The 25,290-nt window shown below is 40.5% G+C and overlaps 1 protein-coding gene across 1 annotated transcript in view; it reads right to left on the minus strand.

Annotated features, from left to right (window-relative positions):
* Nucleotides 1–12,237: 12,237 nt before the first annotated feature.
* Nucleotides 12,238–25,290, minus strand: part of GRIN2A (glutamate ionotropic receptor NMDA type subunit 2A) — a gene marked incomplete at both ends in the record, with an annotated part of 163,310 nt that continues 150,257 nt past the window's right edge. The window contains 2 exons of the mRNA XM_080353752.1: nucleotides 12,238–14,028; nucleotides 15,652–15,890. Of these exons, the coding sequence (XP_080209878.1) occupies nucleotides 12,238–14,028; nucleotides 15,652–15,890 (2,030 nt within the window). The remainder of the gene's footprint in view (nucleotides 14,029–15,651; nucleotides 15,891–25,290) is intronic.

Consider the following 25,290-nt stretch of genomic DNA (forward strand, 5'->3'; position numbering starts at 1 on the left):
ACACCAGACCTTGCACTTTTCCAGCACGAGGGGGTTTTTAATAATTGTGGCTGTTAAATTCCATCTGGAGCTGCATGGAGACCACTGGAAAATGTCTTTAACCTTATAGTAACCTTGGGCAGACAATGGTAATAATTATTATATTCTATATTACCACCACTGTTGCCTACTGCAACGCTAAGAAACTTCAGTGGAACTCGTTCAGTGGAAAGAAGGCCGGGTGAGAAGCTGGGCTGTGGGTGAGGAGATGCTTGCTGGAGCAGACTGACACATGGGAGAGCAACAGCCCTGCCAGAGGAGCCCACCATAGATCCGATGCAATTTGTGAAAGCCATGGTTTGGGTTTTGTACTGGAGCAAATCTGCAAAGGGGAGCTAACGCTGTTGGTGAACTGTTGAAAGAAGCAGAGAGACAAGTGGCAAGTGTGATCAATGGGAAAAACTCACCTGGACAAGGGTGGATGGTGTTTCTGCATGTAGAGACGAGCAGCCTTCAGTAGTTGGCCTTGAAACAGGTGGGTTTGCATCCAAATTACAGGAAGACACTTGTGTTCATACCGGGTCAATTGTTCAGTTTGCTGGCACTGCTATGCACAATATGTCAGACATAAAAGCTTCCTTTTCCCAGCCACCACTAACTTTTTGGCTTTTTTTACTAAGTAAAGTCTTAGAGGACTGATAGTTGCCATAGACACATCAGCAAAGACTCAAAAGAACGATCTGGGAGAATATGACTATTCCCAAAGGGAGTCACAGCTGCAGCTGAGATGACTCATAGATGCACAGAGAGGAACCAGCTCCAGGGGCCGGTGGAGCTGGGGGCGCAGTGGAAACACACACCAGCCCCAGATGGAGCCTCACCTGGTCTGTCCTGCATCTCCCGTTTCCTACAGAGACTTCTGGGTCTTCTACATGACTGAAGGACTTGAGCTGGGCCTTTGCTGTTCATCACCCAACTGAACCAAAGCCACCCAGATCACCATGCACTTCTGGGCAGAAAAAACAGCCTGTCCACTGCATAAAAATACTTTCAAGATCAGATGAAGATTCACTAACCTGGGCACACTGCATTATATTTCACGAAATGGGGGTGTTTAGATGAAAACAGAGTGGGGTCCCTTTAAAAGAGCTTTCTAGCAGAGGACAATAAGCCCAGCAGTCTTTACTCATTAAAAACCTCATTAAGGACACAATTCCAATTTTATGTCTCTCATATTATCTGTGCAGTCATGTTTATCTTGGGAACAAGTAAATGGGTCTGTTCTGCTGTGAGACATCTGTGAGCAACCTTTCACCTCCTGTCTGTTATTTTTATTCTCAACATGAAGAACATTTATCAAAACAATGCTGTGGATTTATATAATGACTTTCATCCCACTGCCTCGAAGAACATTATTTTAATTGCCAAGGGTTTGTTTATGCCCATTTTGTGGAATAAAGGAAGACTTTCATTAGCGCTAATTAGACATCCTGGAAAACTGGGTCCTACAGAACCACTCTGGAGCACTGTGTGAACTTTGCTCCTTTAGCTCCCCATGCCAGGCAAATGAGCAAATCTCAAAACCTCTGTTTTGATGTAAGTCTTGATTAACCAGGACATTAAACAAGTTTGCTGCTCTCAAAGTCATAGAAGAGGTGAAACATCGCTGCCATGTTCTCACCCCCTGGTTTGCTGTCCCCCATCCTCACCTGGTGCCCTGGAGCTCTCCGCAGCCCGGCTCTCCAGCCCTGTGCAGGGCTGGCGGTGCTTTGGGCAGATGCTGCTTCACCATTGCATTTCTGCAGCCCAGATCACCTCTTCACACAGACCCACCATGTTTTCTGCACCTGATGTATTTTGGAATAGGGGAAAATGGTGCCCCAGGTTCACCAGCCACCTCTGACTTAGCTCCTGCCGCTCCCTCTGCTGCTGGAGCATGCTCAGAGTAGACTTCTTGATCTGATTTTCTCATAGGTTAATTGTCTCCATCCTTTTCATGAGTTAAATTAAACTGGGAACATCAAGCATAAGCTGTCAGCTTTACCTTCAGGCATCTTCACCTTTAGATAATTTCTAACAGCAGAGGATGGCTTAAAACATGTGGCTGTTAACACCTTTCAAATCTAATCAACTACTAATGAAAAAACAAAGGTGAGCCTTATTCATAGATGACGCTTCATCTTGTACCATTTAACAAGGAAGACAGACAAGAATGATACCATTGTTCATTTTCATATCAATTTGCAGAAATTATCTTTATTAGAAAAATGAATTTTTCATATATTTACAATTTTTACATCATGTTATACTTGGCACATGTGTTTTCTCCAAATAGTTATATACATTTCGGTACACACAGACATTCGAGTCCCCCATTCCCTTAATGTTTTTCTACATATTTAACAAAAATGAAGAACACAATACAATCTGTAAGACAACCATAATAATTATATATTTCTCTATCGTAAAAAGTTTGAAGCAAACAGATTATTTTTTTGTTTGTTTTTTTAGATATGTTTCAAAATATTTATACAGTATTAGCACTCAGTCATGCACTGGGTTGAAGACGGTCGGGCGAGCTGCTGTGAGCCGGAACACGGGGGAGCAGCGGGGACCCCCAGCTCCTCCCAGCTGCAAAGTTACCACTGGGTGGACCCACCACCCCCTCCGGGATTTGCAGATTTGCAGGTAGGTGCAGGGGCATTCGGGGGTTCGCGCATCATCTCTGCAACACGGCAGCTACAACTGCCCGTGCACAGACGCTTGCGGGTGAGTTCATTTCAGTTTGCTAAACCTACCTAATAAAACAGGCAACAGTTGGAATGTCAACACTAGTTTTTAATTCTTCTCTTTTTCCCCAAACCCTTTCTTTTGAAGAATCCATTAGACTATGAATTTTATAATGAAATTCTGGATTCTCTTAAAAATTAATTATTTTATGCTTGATTCTCCTTCACCAATCCTCTTTTATTTCTACTCTAACATCCTGATTTATTTCCCCAGGTGTTAAAAGATCTTCAAATCTCTACTATTCTTTGCTAGCAAGTGGAAATTTATTACTTACTCTTTGGTTTAAAATATTACGCTCTTGAGAGCGTTACAGTAAATTGCACTAGTAAATAACAGAAGTGATAGGCTTTTTAATTTACTGTCTGTGGAATCAAATGGTTCCAAGATTTCTGGTAAGACGTTATTTATGGAACGCCAATTTCATCTGCTGCGACGTAGATTAGTGCTCCGTGGAACGAGTACAATTTAGTACACTTGGAGTTTTTTCCCCCAGCAGAACAAGAACACTTCTCCAACTGTACTAATAACTAATTTTCTTTCTCAACAAAAGCCCAACTTAATACTGTGAATTCTTATTTTCTCAAGATAACAAATGTAACTAAACCGGCCTTAGGATGACGACTGAAGACCCCAAATTAATTTTTAGTTACATCTCACTTTCCAGAGTTCAACTGAAAATGATTTCTAATCAAACTCAAATAGCAATACATTACTTGAAACTGTTAATAAATGGTTGTAAAATCTTTGTCACAATGCTGAATTTTTGTCTTGCCCCTCATCCTCCCCAAAAACTTTATACATATACATATATATAAGGCTTAGCTATAGCTCATATATATATATACATATATGTATACAAAGACTAATCAGGACAACATATGAAATTTACATTATTCAAGTAAACAGGTAAAAACATTTTTCTAAGTGTAATTTGAGATTAGAAAAAATTTCTGGTGTTTTTTGTTTAGCAGCACAGAAATATCAGAGTTTCATCTAAGCCAGCAAAAATCATTAAACAGGATGAAAGGATGCACAAAATGCCCTTCAGGTTTAGTGTGAATCTGATTAATTGAAATTAACATTATTAACTGACAGGTGAAGTACTTCTGAGAGAACCTGAACTGTATGGACATAAATTTTGCATAAAAATAGCATAGTTAGTTAAGAATCAGGTAGGAGTCAGCCTAACATGTTAATGAATTTTGTTTGTAACTTCTGGTTTCAATGGGGAGGATGCAAGCTACACTGTGCATGTGGTGGGAGAGATCAAGCTGTTCTCCATCGGTGCAAAATGCATGTTCTGGAATGAATTAGACTATTTCAAAATATTATAACTGATAGAAAGTATGAACTGTAAAGAGCTCCTATTAAAAATGGCACTAGTTTCCTTCCTAGCTGCACTCCATTTTACGTGATGCAACTTCCATACCTTTGCAACATGAGGTTTGGTTTTGTTCTGTTTTAATTCTGAGTGTGAACTGTACTAAGGATCTGCTCTTCCATCACTCACACACCCCTATTTAAGTCAAAAGGTGTTTTGCCCAATTTTGGAACCCAGACCTAGGCCGGGTAAAAACAAGTTAGCTAAAAATCTCCTCCTTGCAGATGAAGGACTTGGAGCAAGTTGCTCTCCAAGACACACTTGCAATGAACTGTAGACAAAATCTGACACTACAGAATTCTCTGTTTCTGCATTAAGGTGGAAAAATTAATAACTACTCAATTCTCCCTTTGAAAAAAATGCTTGGGAATTACTTCAAATTAACAATTCCAAGGAACTCTGATGTGGTTTCACACGTCCTAGCAAAATGCAATCCTGATCCCAGCAAGTCCTTCAGCCCCTTCCGCAACAGGTCTCAAACAGCACAACAAGTGCTGCCGGCGGGTTTGTGATCTGGGAGCTTTGGGAAGGAGAGATGGGAATCACTCAAATGCTGCTGAAATGTGTCCCATGGCTCTGGGTGGTGACTCTGACATGACAGGGTTGGAAAGTGTATGCACGCACACGTGTGGATACTGTATATATATTTAGGTTAACAATGTTAAACTATTAATAAACAGCTTCTTATGGTATTTGGTAATTAAAATATCAGGCTTGTATCATTCAAAATAGTGCAACCTACATAGCAATATACAGGAAAATTACACACATTGTTCCCATTACCATTAATATGCTTGTGCATATCAAGATGACAGGATACCCTTTTTCACAGGATTAACCTTTTGCATATTTAATTGTATTCTTTGGCCCATTTTCCTGTGAAACCTCGTATGACAACAACTTTAAAACAAAAATATATTACTTTTCTTTTTTTTCCGGTGACTTTCAGCAACCAAAGCTGAATTCAAATCACTTCAGTTAAAAATGATCATTTCCTCCAGAAACCACACACCCCGCAGCCCGCACACACCACCCGCTGGTGCGGATAACTGTGAACCTCCACTTGAAATGTTCGCACGCATTTACACTTCAAATGTTACACAACACATGCTCCAAAATTTGTTTTCAACTCCTCTAATCTTGTCCCAAGAGCGAACAAGAAAGATCTTCCCCAGCAGCGCAGGAAGGCACAGCACCCTCGGGAGGACCTTCCACTGTGTCACCTGCAGTCCATATACACGCTTTGCGAGGGAAAACGGAAGCCAAAATACATTTCCAACAGGCTTTTGCCATTAAACACCATGATCTCCGTAAAAATTATCAGACTAAAGAATCCTGTACTAATGATGTAACATAAATCTCTTCAGAATGGCTATTCTTATGTACTGCGATGCATAAAACAAAATTTAAAATTGTATTCTCATAATGCATTTGCTGAGAAAAACATATTTCCCCTATTAGTGCTAGAAGTGCAAAACAAGACATTCTCCATTAAAATTGCATGTCACTGTAAATATTACCATTTGCCCACGTTAAAGCTTAGTACCATTTATGAGAAGTGAGGAAACCTTCATCGATACCCAAGCAAAGTATCATCTCACTTGGAACTTTACAGTGCACTGAATAAGTATCACAATATTTATTGGTATTTATTTTCACAGTTTTATAACGTGCACATAGAAATATAATTTTTGAAATATATTCGTGAAAACAAATGCTAATACAAAAGGGAAAGGACAAAACATCTAGGAGTATAACTGCTTATCACCACTACTTTTTAAGAGTTGGAGAGGCAAAACCATCTCTCTTAAATATGTAGTACTATATTTAGTGTGGTTATCTATTAATAAAGGTATTGCATGACAACATTACAGCATGGTTATATTCTCTACTAATTTAGCATTGTTTTCATTACAGGTAAAGAATTAAGCAAAAGGAGTAAAAAGTGTCATTTAAGTGCAAAACAACAAAAACCTGGCAAATAGTGAGGTAACTTAATTTCACTTATATTATTTCTGGTTCTTAAATTATAGATATGACAGAATCATCACAAAATCAGCAGTGGATTCTTGCAGCTGTTTAGATTGGCATTCATTCTAAAAACAACTTCAGTCACGGCAGATATATTCTGCAGCATGTAACAAAAAAGCTCATGAACCTGCGAGAAGAGCTAAGTGCATTTTCAGTGCATTGCGGGGCGATGCACGTTGTAATCCTGCCTTCCAAAGCTGCAGGATGTTGGAAGAGCACGTGTTTCAGAGAGCACACGCTGTACACAGGGCGAGAGAAGCAGGGTGAAAAAAGGTAAATGCTCAACTGAGGTGACATAATGAGGAGCTTATTTACAAGGGTGCAGTGACCCTCCCCAGCGGAGCAGAGAGAAGCCAGGCAGGATTTCTGCTCCCATTTAACAGGGCCACAGACACCAGAGAACATCGACCACCACCTCTCCATCCCACACACATGGCTGCTACACCGGAATGAAGGTGAACACTCCACAATGCAAGCCGAGCGTTGACGAGAACTTTACGCTACGTACAAAATGTGCACATCGGACAGAAAAGTCTGCATGAGCAGAGCGATGGAAGACGTGATGGTGTTGAGGCTGCTCGTGTTTAACCCACCCACAGGTGGCTCCAGCCAGAGCCTTTCCTCCATCACACCATCTACCTGTCTGAACTTGCATCTACATCTGCAAATAAACACACACCTGTGATTAAACTGTGCTCCCACCTCACCATAGCAAATACTAACATGGTGCTAATACAGTACAGGCGAGTTTGGCTAGGAAACAGCTCATATCATAAACACCACTCTTCAAAAGGCCTTTATGCTCTTTCAGAAGTTCCTTCAGCACTGTTATATTATATTTGGAAGGCTCACCTCTCAATTGGAGGGAATTTTAGATTAAAAAGATAACATTGGTAAAACGAACAATTCAAGTGTATCACTGGAAAACAGTTTTAATGCTGCAAACCAGATTGCCGTATACAGGAAAGATATCTACTTTAAAAGGACTCTTGAGCTAAGACAGGAGGAGAGCTGGGAAAGCCAGTTTAGCGAGGGGATGGATGACACTCCATCTTGAAAGAAACACATGATGTAATGATTAACACCGAACACAATCGAGCCAAGCCACAGGATGGTTACTGTTCTATACTAAGAGAGATTTTGTCATGAAAGATCTGTTTTCACTAGGTTTTATACACCAAACATCTTAAATGCAATGTAAAACAACAAAATTATTCACCTCTTGAATTCTTCCTAAATCCAAGCTGACTCTCGGACCTTTCAATTCATACCTCAATTCCTGCTCTACGTCGATGAACCCAGCAAGGGAAGGAATAGTGCCAAATTCTTCCCCATCACTAAGACACATATGCTACACTGCAGAAATATTAAAATTGCAAGTTGTTCTACAAGGAACAGATTCTGACACTTTTATTTCATGCTGGATAGTTACATGGGATAAAGAAAACGATGGCACCAACTAGGCTGGGATTACTGCAAAACCCAAACCTGATAGGTGCTACCTGCATAAGGACAGGAGCCTATATGCACCTATACACACCTGCAAGGTTTAACTTGGTACTACTCACTTGCAGATTCTGGAGGGATAAGTAACCCATTACTTTGCTAAGCCCATCTAACTGAGATGTCTAAGTTAGGAGCCTATATTTTCTAAAATGTTAAGAGAGGGAAGTAAAATCTTTCAGGAGGATCACACACATAAATGCTTTCAATCTTCCCATGCTCTGAGCTGCCATGTGGATGGAGAATTCTCTCTGTCTCCCCATGGGCAACAGAAAGAGCTCAGCCTTCCAGCACAGCAAGCCAACACTACACAGCTTTTGCTAGCTTTAAATGTATCTAAAACTATTTCTTTTCACCAGGAAAACCCCCCCGCATTCTCGATTTCCCTTATTTCACCTCCTAAGTGTTCCTGAATGATCACAGGGAAAGACAGACGTGTTTATGAGATGCTGCCCAAACACGGTGAGCTGGCGGTGAGCTGGTTTCTGTTTGGCCACAGCGCTCTTTTTGCTAACCTAGGTTCTTAGATAGCAGAATAACGAATTCTGAGCAAAAGCTGCAAAAACATTAAATTAAATTTTCCAGAAATACAAGAACTCTCAATTCTCTTTAATTTTATCTTATGTATTAAAATATCTTATTTCCATGCGTTTAAGATAGTGGGTGGCTATACTGCTCTAAGAAACACAAGCAGAACACAAAATCCATTTGAAAGGAAAAAGGAAAATTTACTTTAGTGAAAAGGGAAAGACAAAAACATGAAGAAGTTCTACAATATCTTTAAAAGAGGAAAAAAAGCAAGAGGCAGGTATGTCTATGTAGCTGGTTTTACCTCCATGTACCTACTGCACTCCTCAGCAATTCAATATCCTGCCTCCACCAAAGTTGTCGTCCAGGAGCAGTGTACCACTACAGGACATGCTACCAAGAACGGCCCCGAGCATTTACAGCCTGATTCAGTTCCAGCTGGCGTCACGGCAAATCCTGGTGATAGGAATGAGCAACAAACCACTAGAGCTGTAATCAGGAAAATGTAACAAGTCCCCAGCACCATCCAGAAAGGTACAGAAAGGATGGCCACTTAGGCAGGAAGATTCTTTTCTCCTCTTCAAGTATAGCAGCAGCTAGAGTGAGAGAGAGGGAAATACAGAAAGTCTTGATCTCGGTTTAATTCAAAGTCAGTGCAAACATATCAACAAAGCTCAGGCAATATTCAGAATTCTACGCGCTCTACGGCTGAGCTTCACAAGCTGTGGCTTGTGGCTCTACTGTTGAAGAGTTTTCTTCAACTTCTCAGCTGCTGCTTCTTTACACGTCTACATCTGCAACCACACCAGCTACTCACCTACGCCCCTACACTTTAGCTTTTTCTTCCCCCTTTAGTCACTCATATTATATGCCAAGATCAAAACAATGAATGCATGCAGATTCTTATTCCCTCTACTTTCAGTATCTGTTGGTTTGGGGTTTTTTAATCTCCTTTAAAGTAGCATCTTTTCTTTCCATGTGAACAACTGCTGCACAACATTAACAAGTCTTCCCTCTGCCTCTTTGATTTCTTTTGGTTTAGGGGAGGTGGTTGTATTGCATATTTGCAGCTAATAATCATAAATATCAGCAATCACTAGAAATCTGCTCAAATCAAAAGATATTTCTTCAAAAGATATTTCTGCAAGATGTTTCTTTATAGCTAACTTCCTTGTACATTTTACAGAAGGATAAGTCCACCTGGGTTTAGGATGTTTACATTTGGATCTCAAGAGTTTACCTAGAATATGTTGTAAATGGAAGGTTTTCTTTCCCACAACTTCATTTGTCTATATACTGAATTATGTGTGTCTAGTTAGATAGAGATGATGATGCAAAAGACTCAGAGCGATCAGCAAATATTTTGAGAGCTTTAAGATGGTGTGAAAGAGCCATCACTGGCTTTTATGATTCACTTGGTAAAATTGTCAGTGACTTGCATGACCAGTTTTGGTATGATACCAGCAAATAAAAATCTGCTGAAACATACCAGTTAGTTCAAAAGAATTAAGATTTTACTTGATATACTATGATTTGAAAATTAAAATTTGCCTGAAATACTTTTATTAAACTCATTACAACAATATTTATGACTTTAGTGCATTTGCCTTCCTGTAGACCTTGGACAAGTAGTACCCCTATGTCTTTGGAAAAAGGTTTTGGTTCAAGAAAAGCTGTATTCATACCCTAAACATCCTAGTCCTGCTTAGTTCATACGACTATTCCTTAGAGATGTGAATCTCTCTAAGGGCAGGTAAGGACCTTCTGTTTATAAGAACTGCATCCAGTGAGGGACCAGAAAGCACAGAACATGTATCAGGGCAAATAACTGTGACCAAAGGTTGAATAAAGAATACTCAAAACATATTTGCTCTGGCCAGCATACAGATAGCCATAGAAATGCTTTCTGAACATACTTAAAATAAAGTATACTGAGATTTTTGGAAGCTGGAAATGGACTGAGAAGCCCAAATCCCATTATACCTCCTTTCTTCAAAAATATCATCTTTCACCATCATGGTGAACATAGAAATACATTTGTAACTATCAAGAACTCATTCAGGACTGTTTGGTAGTTAAAGTCAGCTTACATCTGCTTAATAAAAAAATAGTAAGCAAAATTCAAGAAGCTATATTTTGCCTGTCCTTAAGTATCCTTTATATTATCTCCCATTTGCAACTCTCCTCTGCAGTATGCTGTTCCAATGCAAACAACCTGCATACTGTTCCTCTGGCACACAGACACCACAACTACAGCGACAGGCATGACTCTATAGAAAAGAGGTTTAGTTTAGGGAAAAGTTAGGGTAATATTCACATTTTCCAGTTCACAGTGCTAATGGCTTCCCTGCTGACTGTTCCTCAGTGAAATGTGAGGAATAATACTTGAATAATCTAAACTTCCTCTACACAAAAAACCTAAAGCAATTCTCAGAATAGTGGGAGAATGGGAGAGCACCACCTGTTTAACATTTTCAGTATTTAAATACATTAACGATTATATTTACTTCTTTAGTTTAAATTAAATTTACAGCTGTACACTCTGTTCCTGAAAGCTTTCCTCTCTTCCCTTTCATACTCCCTTATGATTAAAATCTAGCATGGGTTTGTTTTTCCAGTAGGGGTGAGGAGGGGTGTGTAGTCGACATTTCACTTGTGAAATAATCTGGGTGATCTTTTCTAGAAGTAAAAGTCATATAACAATGCATCCCTGTTATGTGAACATCTTCAGATACCAGTCAGTGATAACAAATATACTGTTCCTTAGTTATGTGTGCATATATTCAATTTATATAACAGACATGATTGGAGAGGTTAAAAAAAAGGGATCTAATGTTGAACAAATATGCACAATATTCCGGAAGGAAGAAGCCCCTCAAAAGGTGTTAATCCTTCACTGTGTATGCAAATAAATGGTACGCGCTCCTCACTGCTTACACTGAACGTATGGCTGTTGGTGTTTGACACTGTCTTAACAGCTTTAATACTATTAACATACAATTAATTAGATGTCACTAATACACTGTCAACACAGAACTACAGTGGGTTGGGATTTGGTTTGGGAAGTGAAGGAATAAAAGAAATACTATACAGCCCTGAGTAATCACCAGTAAGGGGCAAATGCAAACTCACGTACACATTAGGCCTCAAGGTTACTAATAAAGTCCACAGCTCCATAGGAAGTGCCATAGAGTGATATTTAAAAATATATACTCTGGATTAGGCAGCTGTGAAATTTTTGACAAGATGACTGCAGACTTTTCAATGAACTTAATTTCTAATGGTAAGTCCATGTGAAATATAAGAAAAGCATTTGTACATTAATGTTAACCGATATCCATGGGGCTGCCTTTTAGTACACAGCAGTTCACATGTCTGGGCCTACAGCCTTCCCATTTATTTTCTATCAATCTCCAATGAACATACTAATTCTGTGCTAACACACTATTATTTTATTTATTGAGGTCCCAGGGTCTGGGTTTTTTTAATTATTATTTGGCTTTGAAAATGATTATGAAGCTAAAATATATTTTTGAAACCCTAGCTTTCTGTTCTCTTTTAGAGTCTTACGTTTGTAACTGTGCAAATGCATTCCTAGTTCTTTTTGTCTGTGTCATACTACATGCATACCATATTGCTTATCCAGTGCTAGAAAATCATTAAACATTTCTAAGGACAAATGTACATTGAATGATACTTAGCAACATAAATTAGAATAACCGAAATAGTAAAATAATTAGATACAAACAGCATAGTTGCCAACATTATTGGGGCTATTTCAGTACAGCTTGCCATTTATATATAATGCATACATAAATGGCTATTTTTTTATCCTTTTCATCAAGACATATTTTAAAAGGGTGGTTAAGAGCATACTAGTTTACCTATTCATGTACAAAAGTACACTGGGAAAGGGAGAGGTTTACATATCATCTACCATAGCAGGATACTGTTAAAGAATAAATTCTCCCCTCTAAGATGGTGGCAACTATTTTTTCCCTATAGATGAAGTGTTCATGGAAAATTTAAACATCTGATTCAATGCTAGGCATTTTCTTATACACACGTCTATTGCTACAGGAATTTAAAACCCTTGGAGTTGAGTACAAGCTATTCCTATTTGCAACGTAAGGCAAAACATGCTCTGAAATGTACATGTCATTATGGATCCGACCATCCCTGGAAGAGTATGAGGCTGTAGACTTTATAGATGACCTTAAATAATTATCATGTCTTCCTCTTGTTGGTAATGAATGTTTATAGAGATCAGCTGGACTTCGCCTAAGAGATAAGTGCTGGTCATCACGAGACGAGTGCAGGAAGGGATTATCATCTGAGTGAACAGGATACAGGGACTTGCTCCGCTTACTGTCCTCCAGAGCGCGAGTGAAAAGTGAGGCCTTGTTGCCCAACAGTTTGCTTGAGGGCACACTAAACATGCTTGCATATGGACTACTTTGTAGAAATTTCTCTCTTTCTTTCAAGCTTATACTACGAGAAGGTCTTCCAATATCAATTTCCCTAGACTTATCAGCGATATTATCGAACGAATGTTGCCTGCTAATCCTCAACTTATTTTTTTTATGATATTGCAGAGCATTATTTTGTGACCAACTATGCTCATATATTTCTTCAGGAAGCGATAAGTTCGTTGTGTCCTGCAGCATCTGATCTTCTTCAATATCGTAGAGGTTCCCCATTCGCAAGCACGCGTCGCATTTATAGGGAGATCTGCTCGAATAGTGTCCCGCGTATGTGGGCACGTTGGAAAGACAGCTCCTGCAGTGGGTGGAATTCTGTCGGTACCTATCATTCACGTCAACTGGGGAAGCATTCTTATCTTTTAAAGTGTAGTGCTTTGCATAAAGTTTATACTGGTCGTTATTTGGAAGACTGTCTTCGTTGTGCAAGGGAGTCCTGTTTGCGTGTTCTGCTTTCCTGTAGTTGTCATTGTGATCTTGATAAACATCAGGAAACTCTATAGGTTCTGGAAGGACAATGTTTTGAACGTACTGAGGGGTGTCCAAGCGGAATCCTGGCTCCTTGTCAGCATCAATCGTGTAGATTTTATCCCGTGGAGAGCTCTGTTTGGTTTTCAGATATGTCAGCTCCACTTCACTACAGTCTTTTGGGTATTTTGATGCTACTGTCCTTTTTTTAAAATTGTCCTTGGTTTTGTGGTGCTTGTTGTTGTTTTCAGCTTCCATATGGCAAGTAGCTCGGCTTGACGTCTCTGATACATCTGAATGGACAATCTCTTCAGGAAGGTATCTTTGGCTTTTCAAGGAAAGCTGCCTGTTTTCATCTGACCCGTTTTCTCTCTGGGAGCCTTGGCTCTGACGTACAGATTCTTGACGTAAAGATTCAACAGATTTCCTCCAGAGCTGCCTGGGTCTGGAGTTCACCTTTGCTTCTGTTGTTACTGCAACCTCTACTGTATTTGGATTGGACTCGTTCAGTGTGAGAGGATGCTGACCTTGGAAAACATAGTTGTTAAGATTGTCCTTGTGTCGATTGCCAGGAAGTGTCTGCAGTTCACTCATGTTGTCACCAAAAAAGTTGTCCTTTGTCTGAAAGGATCTGTTATCAGAAAATATCAGGTTTCCCTTATCCATGACCATATCCATAATCAAGGAACCCCTCTGAATAAAATCAGCTGTTCTTTTGGGGGAGTTAATTCTTGAAGGATTGATATTGGTCATATTTTTCGCTGTTCGCAGTAGTTTTAACATGTTGCTTTGGGAATTGGTCAAAGAAAAGTCAGGAGATTTCTTCTTTTCTTCAATATGTACTCCATGAATGCAGCTGTAAATACCCTGTAACAGAAGTAACAAATTAAATCAGTAGGTGTAAATTTTAAATACTTCCATTCTATTTTTAGTTAGCAATAAAGAAAACATTGCTTATCTAATGACTGGAAAGACTAAAAGTACATATCTATCCTTTTATTATTATTTCCTTGCATTGATATGGAAGAATAATTTCCACCATACCTGTTGGAACTGTAAAGAAGAAAAATAGCCATGGTCCATGTTGGCCTCCCCTGCTTATTCCAGAAAACAAGATTAGAAGAGACCCTAAAAGGTTTCCTAGTCTCATCACAACATGTAACTAACCTTCAGTAATAGAAACTATTATTTTAAACCAATGATTAAGCTACCCCCCTACACAAACCTGCCGTCAGGCTATTTGCTTGGATGTTAAGGTATTCTTCACTTCCGCTGAAATAAAAAGGCTTCTAGTCACAGTATTTTAGCTCTTTTGTTTCCTACCCTGGCACATATGAAAAAAACCCAGCTCTTTCTGAAGCTGGAATTTGAGTTTATTTTGAGCAAAAGGTTGAACTCGATCCTTTAACTTCAACCTCTTCAGTCCTCCTGTGAGCTCAATTGACATTTCTGACCCTGTGAACTTGCAGCTCTCAGAAATTTGCCTTTGAAATAAGGCCTTCTTTCCCCTCACATTGGTTAGGAAAATATCACATGTAAAAGGCCAAAAGTACACATTTCAAATGTAAAATGAGGAGGTTAAAGTGTATATGCTTCTCTAGACAATCCCTAACAGGGTAAGGCAGAATCTTTTTAATGCAGCTGCAATACAGCCCAATTTACTCAACAGAGTAATTTCTGCACATTTTAAAGCAATTAGGCATTTTAGTATCATTTTCAATTCTCCTCAGCTATATAAAAGATCCAGCAAAAAGTCAATCACCTAATAAAAGTACTGTTTAAAAAAAAAAAGACAAAACCCAACTCATTTGTCAAAAATGTAAGAACGAGCTCATACTCCCCTTATTTTACAACAAGTATCAATTATTTGGATATGTAAATCCACTTCAGGCTGGTAAAGTTATCATTGAAGTCTGTCTTAGTGTACAACCAAACATAAGCAACACTTGTACTTGACCTTTTCTCATATGGTTTATTCAAGTTTGCGATCAAGAAAAGCCTATAAAAATATTCCAGTATATTTTTACCACTTAAAATCCACCTGTTTAAGAAATACACAAAACTGAGAGCTCATGTCTGTCATCAGTTTTGTTGTGGTTTTTGTTGTTGTTTTGTTGTTGGTTGGTTGGTGAGGGGGGGGTGTGTTTGTTTGTGGTGTTGTTTGTTGGGGTTTTTTTGTGGAAATCAATCCATTTCCTGCATCTGAACAACTCCACCATTTCTTCATCAAAATTTCCCTTAATTGTATTTGTTTTCAGCATTTGATTACTGATGATCCTGGCAGATGACAGTTCATACCCTAGAATAAACCAATGGAGTAAAGACCTCCCATGGAGTACAAGTGCATCCAAAGCCCATCTAGAGCATCACACTGGTGCTCTAACATGCACTTCAAATGTTCAAGTAGGAATAAAAGGGAAAATCATGGTTTTGGGAGGTAGGGTTTATTATCTCTATTGCCCAAAGCGGGAAAATGAAAGTCATACTAACCCTGCTGATTGAGAACAACAATCCCGGCCTATCTGAGCAGACTCCAGTGAAGCAGAATCTAAGTTTCCAGTAAAATAAGTGCTCCCAGACAAAGGTGATTAAACTGAGAGCCATGGCTGCTGCAAGCATGTAAAACACTCCTGCCATATTGTCGATGTCCAGCTGGCTGCTCATGACTTCGTTCTTCTCGTTGTGGCAAATACCCGTCAGCCACAGGGTTTCCAGCTCTTCCATTTCCCCTAAGAAACAAGGAGTCAAAGCACAATGCAAACGTTACTGCTCACAGGATTCAAAAGCCTTTGTGAATTAAAAATACAGCACCATTTACTGCTGCATTTGTGGAGCACTTTAGTCTTATCTACTAAGGATTTGCAAATATAGCAGGTTTGCACTCACGGCACCCTAGTTTCAGATGTCCTCAGATTTCATAAATTACGTGGGAAGCTGGTTGCTCTAGAAAGCAGGATCTGTGATTTGGGTAAAACTTTCCCTCCCTCCTCTCCATTTTCTACACTTGTTCCTCCCTGATCCTCTCTGACTTTTCCCTTTGGCCCTTCCCTTAAACGTAGCAAAACAAATTTCACATGTTCTCACCATCCCTTTAAAACATGGCAGAAGTAGTTTTTCTTTCCTGTTAGTCCCATGATAATCTTGTTTGTCCTTTTTGTACAAGTTGGAACGTTCTGGCTGAACCTCTCCTGACATGTCTGATCTCTATTGTCTCTGGTATCTCTTGTTCCCTAGGATTTGGGTATCTGGGGACTTGATTTATTAGCGTTCTTATCTCTCATGTTATTTTTGATGTCGAACAGCTACTAACCAGATAACCTCATGAAAAACCTTACAATCCAGCTATCCACATGTCCTTTGAATCCACATGTCCCTTCCATACCATATTTTTACTCCAGTCTCTCAGCAAAAAGATGGTTTTGAACATTAAAAGACCATCCACCCAGACAACAAAGATTAAATGGCAAGTTTAAACATTCAGCCTGAGCAGCACTGCCAGGTCCCGCAGCCCCGCGACGCTGCGCCGGGCCAGCTCTGCAGTGCCATCCGTCACATCTCCTCCCAGACTTGGCTGCATTTCAGTAACAGGTAACTGATTCAGAGATGTAATTTTAAACCACTTTCTGATCTACAAGCACTTTAGAAAGAAATAACATTATTTATCAAAACTCTCTGGTTTTTCTCACCAGTAATACGTGGCAAAGCAATGACAGTCACCACCACTGGATGTAAAATTCCGCAAAGCGTGATGGCTGCAGGTCACAATAATGTCATTTTGGAAACAAAAAGCTTGACCAGCTTTACTTGTACAGCACAGGCAGCCAGTGAGGAAACAAAGTTATACATGAAGCAGTATGAAGAAAGTCTATTGTGTTTCACACACCGCTTTTCTATTGAAAATAACTGTCACTTAATGCCTGGATGCTTGCATGAATACAGTATGTCCCTTTTCCTGATTTTTTTTTAATTATTATTTTATTCTAACAAGCAGTATCTCAAATACAGTTCTCCTGGCTTTCTGCCTTTTTCATTTTCTATTTCTCCCCGAGACCTGGGGAACGCAGTAACTGCCCACGCTTCCCACAGCACATACTCCCACCCAGCCTTGTCCTTCGTGGGACACCCCCTCTGCTTCCTGCCAGCCCCCTGGTCCCCCATCTTTCATCTCACAGTCTCCTCGGCCCTCCTGCTGCTGCCACTGACTCTCAGACAGCAGCGGTGGTGGGGTCTGGTTCTGGCTGTGCCACGTCCTCACTGCCATTAAAACACCTCATGTGCTTCCAGCCAAGGAAGCAGATCCACCCACTGCCTCTGTTCCTTGCTCTTAGAATCTGTATTTCACTGATGAGATTTGGCCTGGGAGGACGGTGTCCCTTAGCAGTGTTCGCTCCTGCCAACACGGACAGAGGTGTGCGAGAAGCTGTAGTTGTTCCTGCCAAGTCTGTTTTTCATATTGCATGATATGATTAATTTTCAAGTGTTTAGTGTTCTCACTGACACATTGTATGTGTATACATGCCTTTTTACTCTTGTGGGGATATAGTCAGCTGAGGAATTCTATTATTTTTTTTTATGTCATTAACTTAATTGTTTCTAGAAGATACAGCACGCAATACAGGGGGCCAGAGAGTACAGTATTAAGCTGCCTTGTGTGTTTCCTTAGTTTAGGATATGGCTTCAATCTGCGGGAAGAATTCTCATGCTACATATCCCTAATCCTTACTCAGTGATTAGAAAATGCATTTTCACTATTATAATCCATATGTCATTGGAGTAAAGATCAGGAAAAAAATGGCTAGAAGCTGTATTGACATTTCAGCCACCTTCAAGCTGGACTAGCAGATCGATGACCTGCGGTGCGGGAGCATTTTGCAGGACAGTGCCAGGGCACCAGGAAAGCTGCAGCCCACAAATAATCTGGATGTACAAGTTGCAAGTGGAACACAAGACTGTGATGGAGACATTGCCTCTCACAGAATGTGAAGGAAAAATTGAAGTAGAAAGGGCAATGTACTTTAGCAAAGGCATTTCACAAATTTGTAAGACACATTATTTAGTTCCTAGTTAATTCTGAGATTAGTTTTGTGCTTGAAGCTTGAACTGAACATGTACATCTGAAAAAGACAGTGTATCTTCTCCTAAATTACAGTGCTCAGTCTTCAAAATACCTATGAGCATCCCCAAAGAAGAAACTCAATCCTAATGAATCTTTTAAAGCCTTCTAATCCAGGACATAGGCACAATAAATTATTAATTGCACTAGTGTAGATTTTGCACTGTCACTACATAGATAACCAGGGTTCATTATTGCATTTCCATATCTTAGAGCATTTGGATTTCTTTTGTTCTGCTAAACCTCAGTGGACTGTTCCCCTCATTTCTCTTTCAAGTCCTCCCCAAAGTCTACAAATAAAAGTCACTGAGGCCAGAGAATAGAGAAGAACCCAAGTCCAGAGAGACAGCAGGATTTCTGGTTTGTGCATTAGTAGCCAGAGCTCTGACAACCAGCCCTCATTACTTCCCACAGGAAAATTCACATCTCCCAAGACTGTCAAACTTCAATTTGATTTGACTGCTGTGCCCTTTTACAATTCATAACAAAATTCACAAAGGAATTTAAACCTCGTTTTTATTACTGTTTCCTCTACGCTTCTTTCCCTTTGGCATGTACACCTAAAGAAACTATTGATAATCCACTAACCTTTCCAAAAACATCACTACAGAAACCAACCAAGCTTGTTTTGAGTGGAGATAAATGACAGTGCTTTGGCAAGCTATGAAGAACAAAGCATTCCCGAGTCCTGCAGATCCTGCTCTGCAATATCCCTTCCATTATATCTGACATTGACAGAAACCACTGTTAATTAATACCCAAAAGCAATCCACAATTTTATGGATTGCAGAGCACTTTGAATCACTGGACTGTCATATTTATTAAATTATAGTCTCTGGGAATGGACAGATGAAGCTGGTAATTCTGGTCTACGTATATAAATCATTTACCATTTACAGTATATATTTATACATACATGTGTATACATATACATACATATATGTGTATACATACACATAGAAACACAGACAAAACTGTTACTAATTTAAATGTAATAACCCTTCAGCATAGCTGACCCTATAAAACTGGCAAACAACGCTTATTACTCTTCCTGTTCATTCCACTTTACCCAGGATATTTACAGAAGGCACAACATTTTTATTACAAAATCCTCAGGTATGAGTAATTTTTTAACTAGGGTGTCCATTCATTCCTTTCAAAAATCAGCCTGTTTCCAAACTTGGCCTGGAGCTGGAATGACAAGCATTGAACTTTGAGGCTGGTTAAACTTTGGTTCAGAAATAATATAGAGAAGAATCAAGTCCTTCAGAAAGAACGTTGTTGTGTTGCAAACCCTTTTGGGTGGTCTAACTTGTGAGGCAAATACAGGTGTGATGACACCTATAGCAATAGATTAGTCTGGCAATTGAAAGGCCAGGGATTAGTGATTGTAAGGCGCTGGAGAGTTGTTGTCTCCACACGTGCATAATTTCTAATCAGCAATAAGAGCCTGAAACCTTCCATAAGCCAGACCTTGGAAATATAAGTCAGCAACCTCAATATATATAAACGCCTGGCCCAAAAGAACCAAGTGCTTATGGAGTTCAAGTCTGCAGGTAATTGGGGGGGTCTCAAGTTACTTATAAATATTAATCAGGCTTGTTTTAAGGCTTTCTGTTTTCTTTTCAGGCACTTACTAAAAGTAATGTCACAACCATTTTCTACCTCCATCCATGTGTGGACTAGATTAACGATTAAATGACTAGTGGCAGATTTCAGCAACAAAGTACATCATGACACTAGCACAAAATTAGAAAAAGAAGAGTTCCAACAGATTTGATAAAAATCGTGTTTCTTTTTTGTTTAGTGTGTTCACAGTATATTTGACTTGCAAAATTCACAAATAACTGCATGGTGCCTACATTAAGATATTTTTAAAATTTCTATAGTGCTGTATCAAAAAGTCTGCCTCATGGTGTAAGAATCAGTATAAGTATTTTAAGGATCTATATTTCAAGCAGTATGTTAAGCCTCTGCACAATTCCCTCCAAACACAGTATGGTCTTCTCTAATAAATTGCAAAATCCTCACTCTCTCAGTGGTAATTCAAGACTATTTACAAGTGCTAAATCCCTTTGTGCTTCTCTGTGCCATTTGCACAGAAATGGGCCATTTGGCCATTCTGACTCTGACTACCCCAGAAGACCTTTTTTTCCTACATTTTAGTGCAACACCTCTAAAGTATTTGACACTTCATCATTCTGGCAAGGAGTGACAAATTGGCCAGTGCGCCCCTGAAACATTTTTTCTCAATAAAAACATCATTATCCAGACACAGAAAGAGAGAGATCAAAGGGTAGAATGACACACTTTTGCTCGTCGCAGCCCTCGGCATTTTCTGCGGCTGTGGGAAGCGTCACCCCAGAGCTGAGGGACACGCTGCCTTCTGCAGGCTCCGTCACTGCCTCTTGGAGACATGTCACCTCGCAGGGGCTCTTTGAGAGGCGTCACTGGCATCCCCACATTCCCTTCACTTCCCAGGCCCAGCACCTTGTAAGGACCTGGCATCCTCCCTTGGTTCTCAGCTTTGCTCATTAAATCACCTTCCTGAGAGAAGCAGCATCTTCCCAAGTGATGGACCAGCCATGAGACACTGATGGATAAAGCTGTCTACCTTATGGGTCATTTCCTTCATGTTGCTTTGTTTCCCCAGTGTTTTTTTCTCTACATCTATACATGCATCCAGGAAGATGCACACATACTGAAAATTACATGTTATTTATAAAAAAGAGAAACTCTCAAAGCATATGATCCATCATTCTCCATATTCACTTATAGAAAAGCAGTCTGGAGTAAGATTTTTTTCTTAAGAGGGAATAAGTTTTTCAATACTTGTCTGATGCTTTCCTTGTGATTAGTACAAAAAAAAATAACCTTTCATTATCACCCGAGTATGTCCCTAGTTACGAACTTGTCAGAAATAAGCAAGGCCGAAGTTTTATAATTACATCCAAAAAGAGAACAAACAGACTAGTATAATCTTCTTTGCTGCTTACTTAAAAAGAAAATAATAAAATCCATTCCAGGAAAGAAAGCAAGACCTCTGAAGCTTGAGGGGCACCTGAGCATCTGCTCCCATTCTCCCTCAGGACACAAATGTGTCCGAGATGGAGAATCTAACCCTGTATCCTCCTGATGGCAAACCCAAGAGCATATGATGACAGTCAACAAGTCCCAAGCATCAGAAGTTCAGCATCACTGGTGATGCCTCCATTCCCTCTCCAAATCCACAGCCAGAGGGATTTTATCCATCGCCTCCCACCAGCTGCCGACCAGCACCAAGGGCACCGTCCCAGCCAGCACCACTGCGGCTTGAACTTCATCCTGGTAGAAAAACACCCCCCAGAATCAAAGAAAGCCCATTATCTACCTCCTTTGATCTTCAGTCTTGCGAAGTAAGCCAAGCCTGGGTCTGGTTTCAGTGTGACTTGGGAATACAGCCAGATGAAGCACAGACCCACAACAGTCCAAACTGGCCGTCCCAAGCACGGGACCGCATTTGATTTTAAAGGTGCTACGTCCTGCCAGCCCCCAGTGAATAAACACCAGCAGGAGTTTGGACAGTGTTTGATGCAGGGAAATCAAAGGAATAAAATGGACAGAGATATGACTGTGGAATTAGCTCTGCACATGAAAAATGCTTGTCAAGAAGCCATTAAATAAAAATTGCAGGATGGAAGAAAAAGCAGCAACATATAAACAGTGATTAGAGTCAAAGTATTGACTATGTGGAAAAGGAAACAGAAAATGCCCTTGTGAAGAATTTACCGTTTACTTCTGTTTCATTTACCTGCACTCTCTGCAAGAACAGTCATCCTATCAGATGAGTAATTACATTAATTTTACAAGATTTGTAATTGGAAAATTGACTTTAAAAATTTGATTCTCTTATTATCCTCCAAATGATCAAAGTAAACTGCTAAAGAATTTGTTTTAATATTCCTATAAGCACTAACGTCTATAATTCACTGAGTTCCTATTTTTTGTCTTTAAAAGACAGGTGTTTTTCTGCCCTACTTTAACCATGTAGGTTAAAGCCGTAGGTTCCTGGAGACAATCACTGATGGTTCACAGGCTGTCTCAACCTCAACTACTTCCTTAGGTACTGTGAAGGGGTAATTTTCATCAAGTTCTTCCTTTAATTTTAACCTATTTAATTATTCTCAGACATGGAGAAGAAATCTATTTCATATGTCCCTTCTGGATCCAGAAAGAGATTTTTAATACTTCAGGTGCTGTTCGGAAATGACAACTTCAGGGTGGTTCAGAGTGCCAGCATGTACCTTCAGCTTACTGCAACCCAAACCCCAGCACGGAGGAACAGCAAAGCTAAAACACACTGAGGACAAAACAACCTAATGGGGGTTTCTCTGGCAGCGGCATTTCTCAAATGGGCTACTGCTCTCGTGGGTGTGGGTGGCAGATCAGACTTACACAGTGAGATCCACTGCACAAAGGCACTTGCAACTGCCTGAGCTGTGGAAACCCCAGTGCCAACGTGCCTGAACCAAATCCACCCTCCTCCAACTCCAAAAAGCATCGATTTGCGTGAAGGAGAGCTGCCTGGAACAATTCATTCTCCCCTGCACTGTGTTGTTTCACACACTGTCCCTATTGAAGTGTTGCCTGCGGATTCTGCAGGAACGAGCACAGGGCATCAAGGAGAGGATCCTCTGCCCAGGGGACAGCCGGGCTGCAGCCCCACGGCTCTGCGGTTCTTTGATTGAGTCCAGCAGAGCTCCAGCCTCAGTGCATCCCCCTGCTCGTCCCCCAGCAGGACATCATGGTGCATGGGATGGAGCAGGAGCTGCAAAAGCAAACAGGTATTAAGGGTAAAAGGGGCAGTGACTCCAGTGCAAAGCTCTAACCTGAGGTGCCAGCACGTAAGGAAAACTGACATAAACCAATTATAGATCTTGAATAAAAGGAGTAAATATACGCTTTCACATCAGTCAGATGTAGGACATCACCTTCAAATGACTGTGGCCACACTAGCAGAATCATCTGCTTGTTCCAGCTGGACAAACGGCAGTTCTCAGATGTAGGAACAGGGTGTTTCACATGTGCTCTGGTGGCAGCTCCCACCAAGTGATAGAGGAGGCAGCACCCGTCACCTGGACACTCCAACCTGAGAGGGTCTTTACTCTCAACAGAGGAGTCAGGAGCCTAATGGGTCAATGTGTGTTTGGTTCAATAAGCTCATCAGTACCAGTTTGACCGATTATGTGATCCATACAGCAGCTTTTGGATGAGATTACATAAGAGCAGAGTGACCTTTTGAATTCAGTCTGGAACCCCCAAAACAATGTCCTTTACTCTTATTTTCTGAGTTATTTCCCCCATAAAAATAAAGATGAACACAGATGACTGACAGCAATAAACCTCTCATGAGCTAATGACCGCACTCTGCATGCCCCCGTTAATTATGGATGAATTAACAGGACCGTTAAGCACGATTTTCAATATTACAATCCCTCTAACTCTTGTTTAGCTACACAAACACCCTCCACTTACACACTCACATGCTTCAGTCACATTTGTTCCACCCACTGCTTAAGGAGGACACTAAATATATAAACAGAAAATCACTGGGATTGTGGGTGTATTCTGCCTGAGCAGCACGCATGGAAAATATGTCCTTATAATCGCATACGTATTTCCTTCTTGGTCCTTAACAGCCAGTGTGAGTCACACTGTCACACTGCCGTATAATCTAGACAGCAATTTGGAAGGCTTATGCTAAAATATGAAAAAAAATAGCAAAGTGCTTTCCTCTTCCAGATGTGAGGGGGCAAATCTCATTTCCACAGTTGCCTATTACCCCTAAGGAGTGGGAAGCAATTATCCACCCAGGAAAATAATTTTGAGTGTATTAAGCCACTCTAAAAGCACATAAAGATTAACCAGAACTGAAAGTTATTAGGAAGGGGATAACAGACTCTCTGTGGAAACTCAAACCAAACCCAGTTTTCTTCTTTACGTCTCTGTGTCTCTAATTGCTTTAAAAGTTGCAGCGTTCCAGGTTAAGGGCTGAACGTGGCTGCACCCTCTGCCCCTCCAACCTGGAGATCCATCCCCAGACCTCCTGAACGGAGCCCATAACCTGCAGCAGCACAATAGTTTACAAACACCTCACACAGCAGATGCTTGGCCTGGTCAGCACCTCCTCCACTCCTCTCCAAACCTGCGCCCTTTACCCAGCATTAATCTATTCCTTGTTTCCATCCCTTTCTGTTTGTCATGCACCTTTTACCACCCTATTTCTGCTGCATCCCCCATAGCTAAAGGCTCCTTGCTATCTTTCTCTCCATCCCATGCACACACTCTCTTAATCCCAAAGCAGCTTTGCCATTTGCAGTTCAATAATCTCATTTGCTTGCAAATGAAAAAAAAAAAAAAAAAAGCCATAGAGAAAGAAAAATAAATTTTCCTCACCTCCGAGGCACCAGTGATTCTGCTCCAAATCCCCCAGACATGATGCTATAGGCTTCAGAGGCAATGTCTTTCAAACTACTTTGGAGTATATTTCTAGAAAAGTACCACTCTGCTCTAAAAGGCACCGTGCAGCAGAACAGAGCAGTAGCAGCAACACCTGGGCATTCAGACCTGGCCAGAACTTCCTGGAGTTGCAGGCTGGAGGAACACGGTTCCTGCACAGACCTTGCAGTCCAGCACTTGCTAAATTACACATTACGTGGCCTTGTGCCTGAGCTTTACTGAGCACAGGGCAAGATGGCACGAAACAGCAGTTGCCAGCTGCTCGGGTAACGTGCCGGATTGGGGTACATCAGACTGCCTGGCTGCTCCCTACAGAGCTTTATGAAAGAAATCAAAGCACATATCACACGATTCTTCCGTGCATTTCTGTTCTCACACATCCCTGCGGCTGTGGGTGGAAGATCCAAACAAGACAATGTTGCTGCTTCTCCACAGCCATATTATTCCAGTTGCTTTTGGACTCCTGGATGCTTCTGGTTCTCAACAGAAGATTGAGAAACAGTCTTCTGTGTCTCAGT

This window comes from Nesoenas mayeri, assembly GCF_963082525.1.
Source record: "Nesoenas mayeri genome assembly, chromosome: 15".
NCBI lineage: Eukaryota > Metazoa > Chordata > Aves > Columbiformes > Columbidae > Nesoenas > Nesoenas mayeri.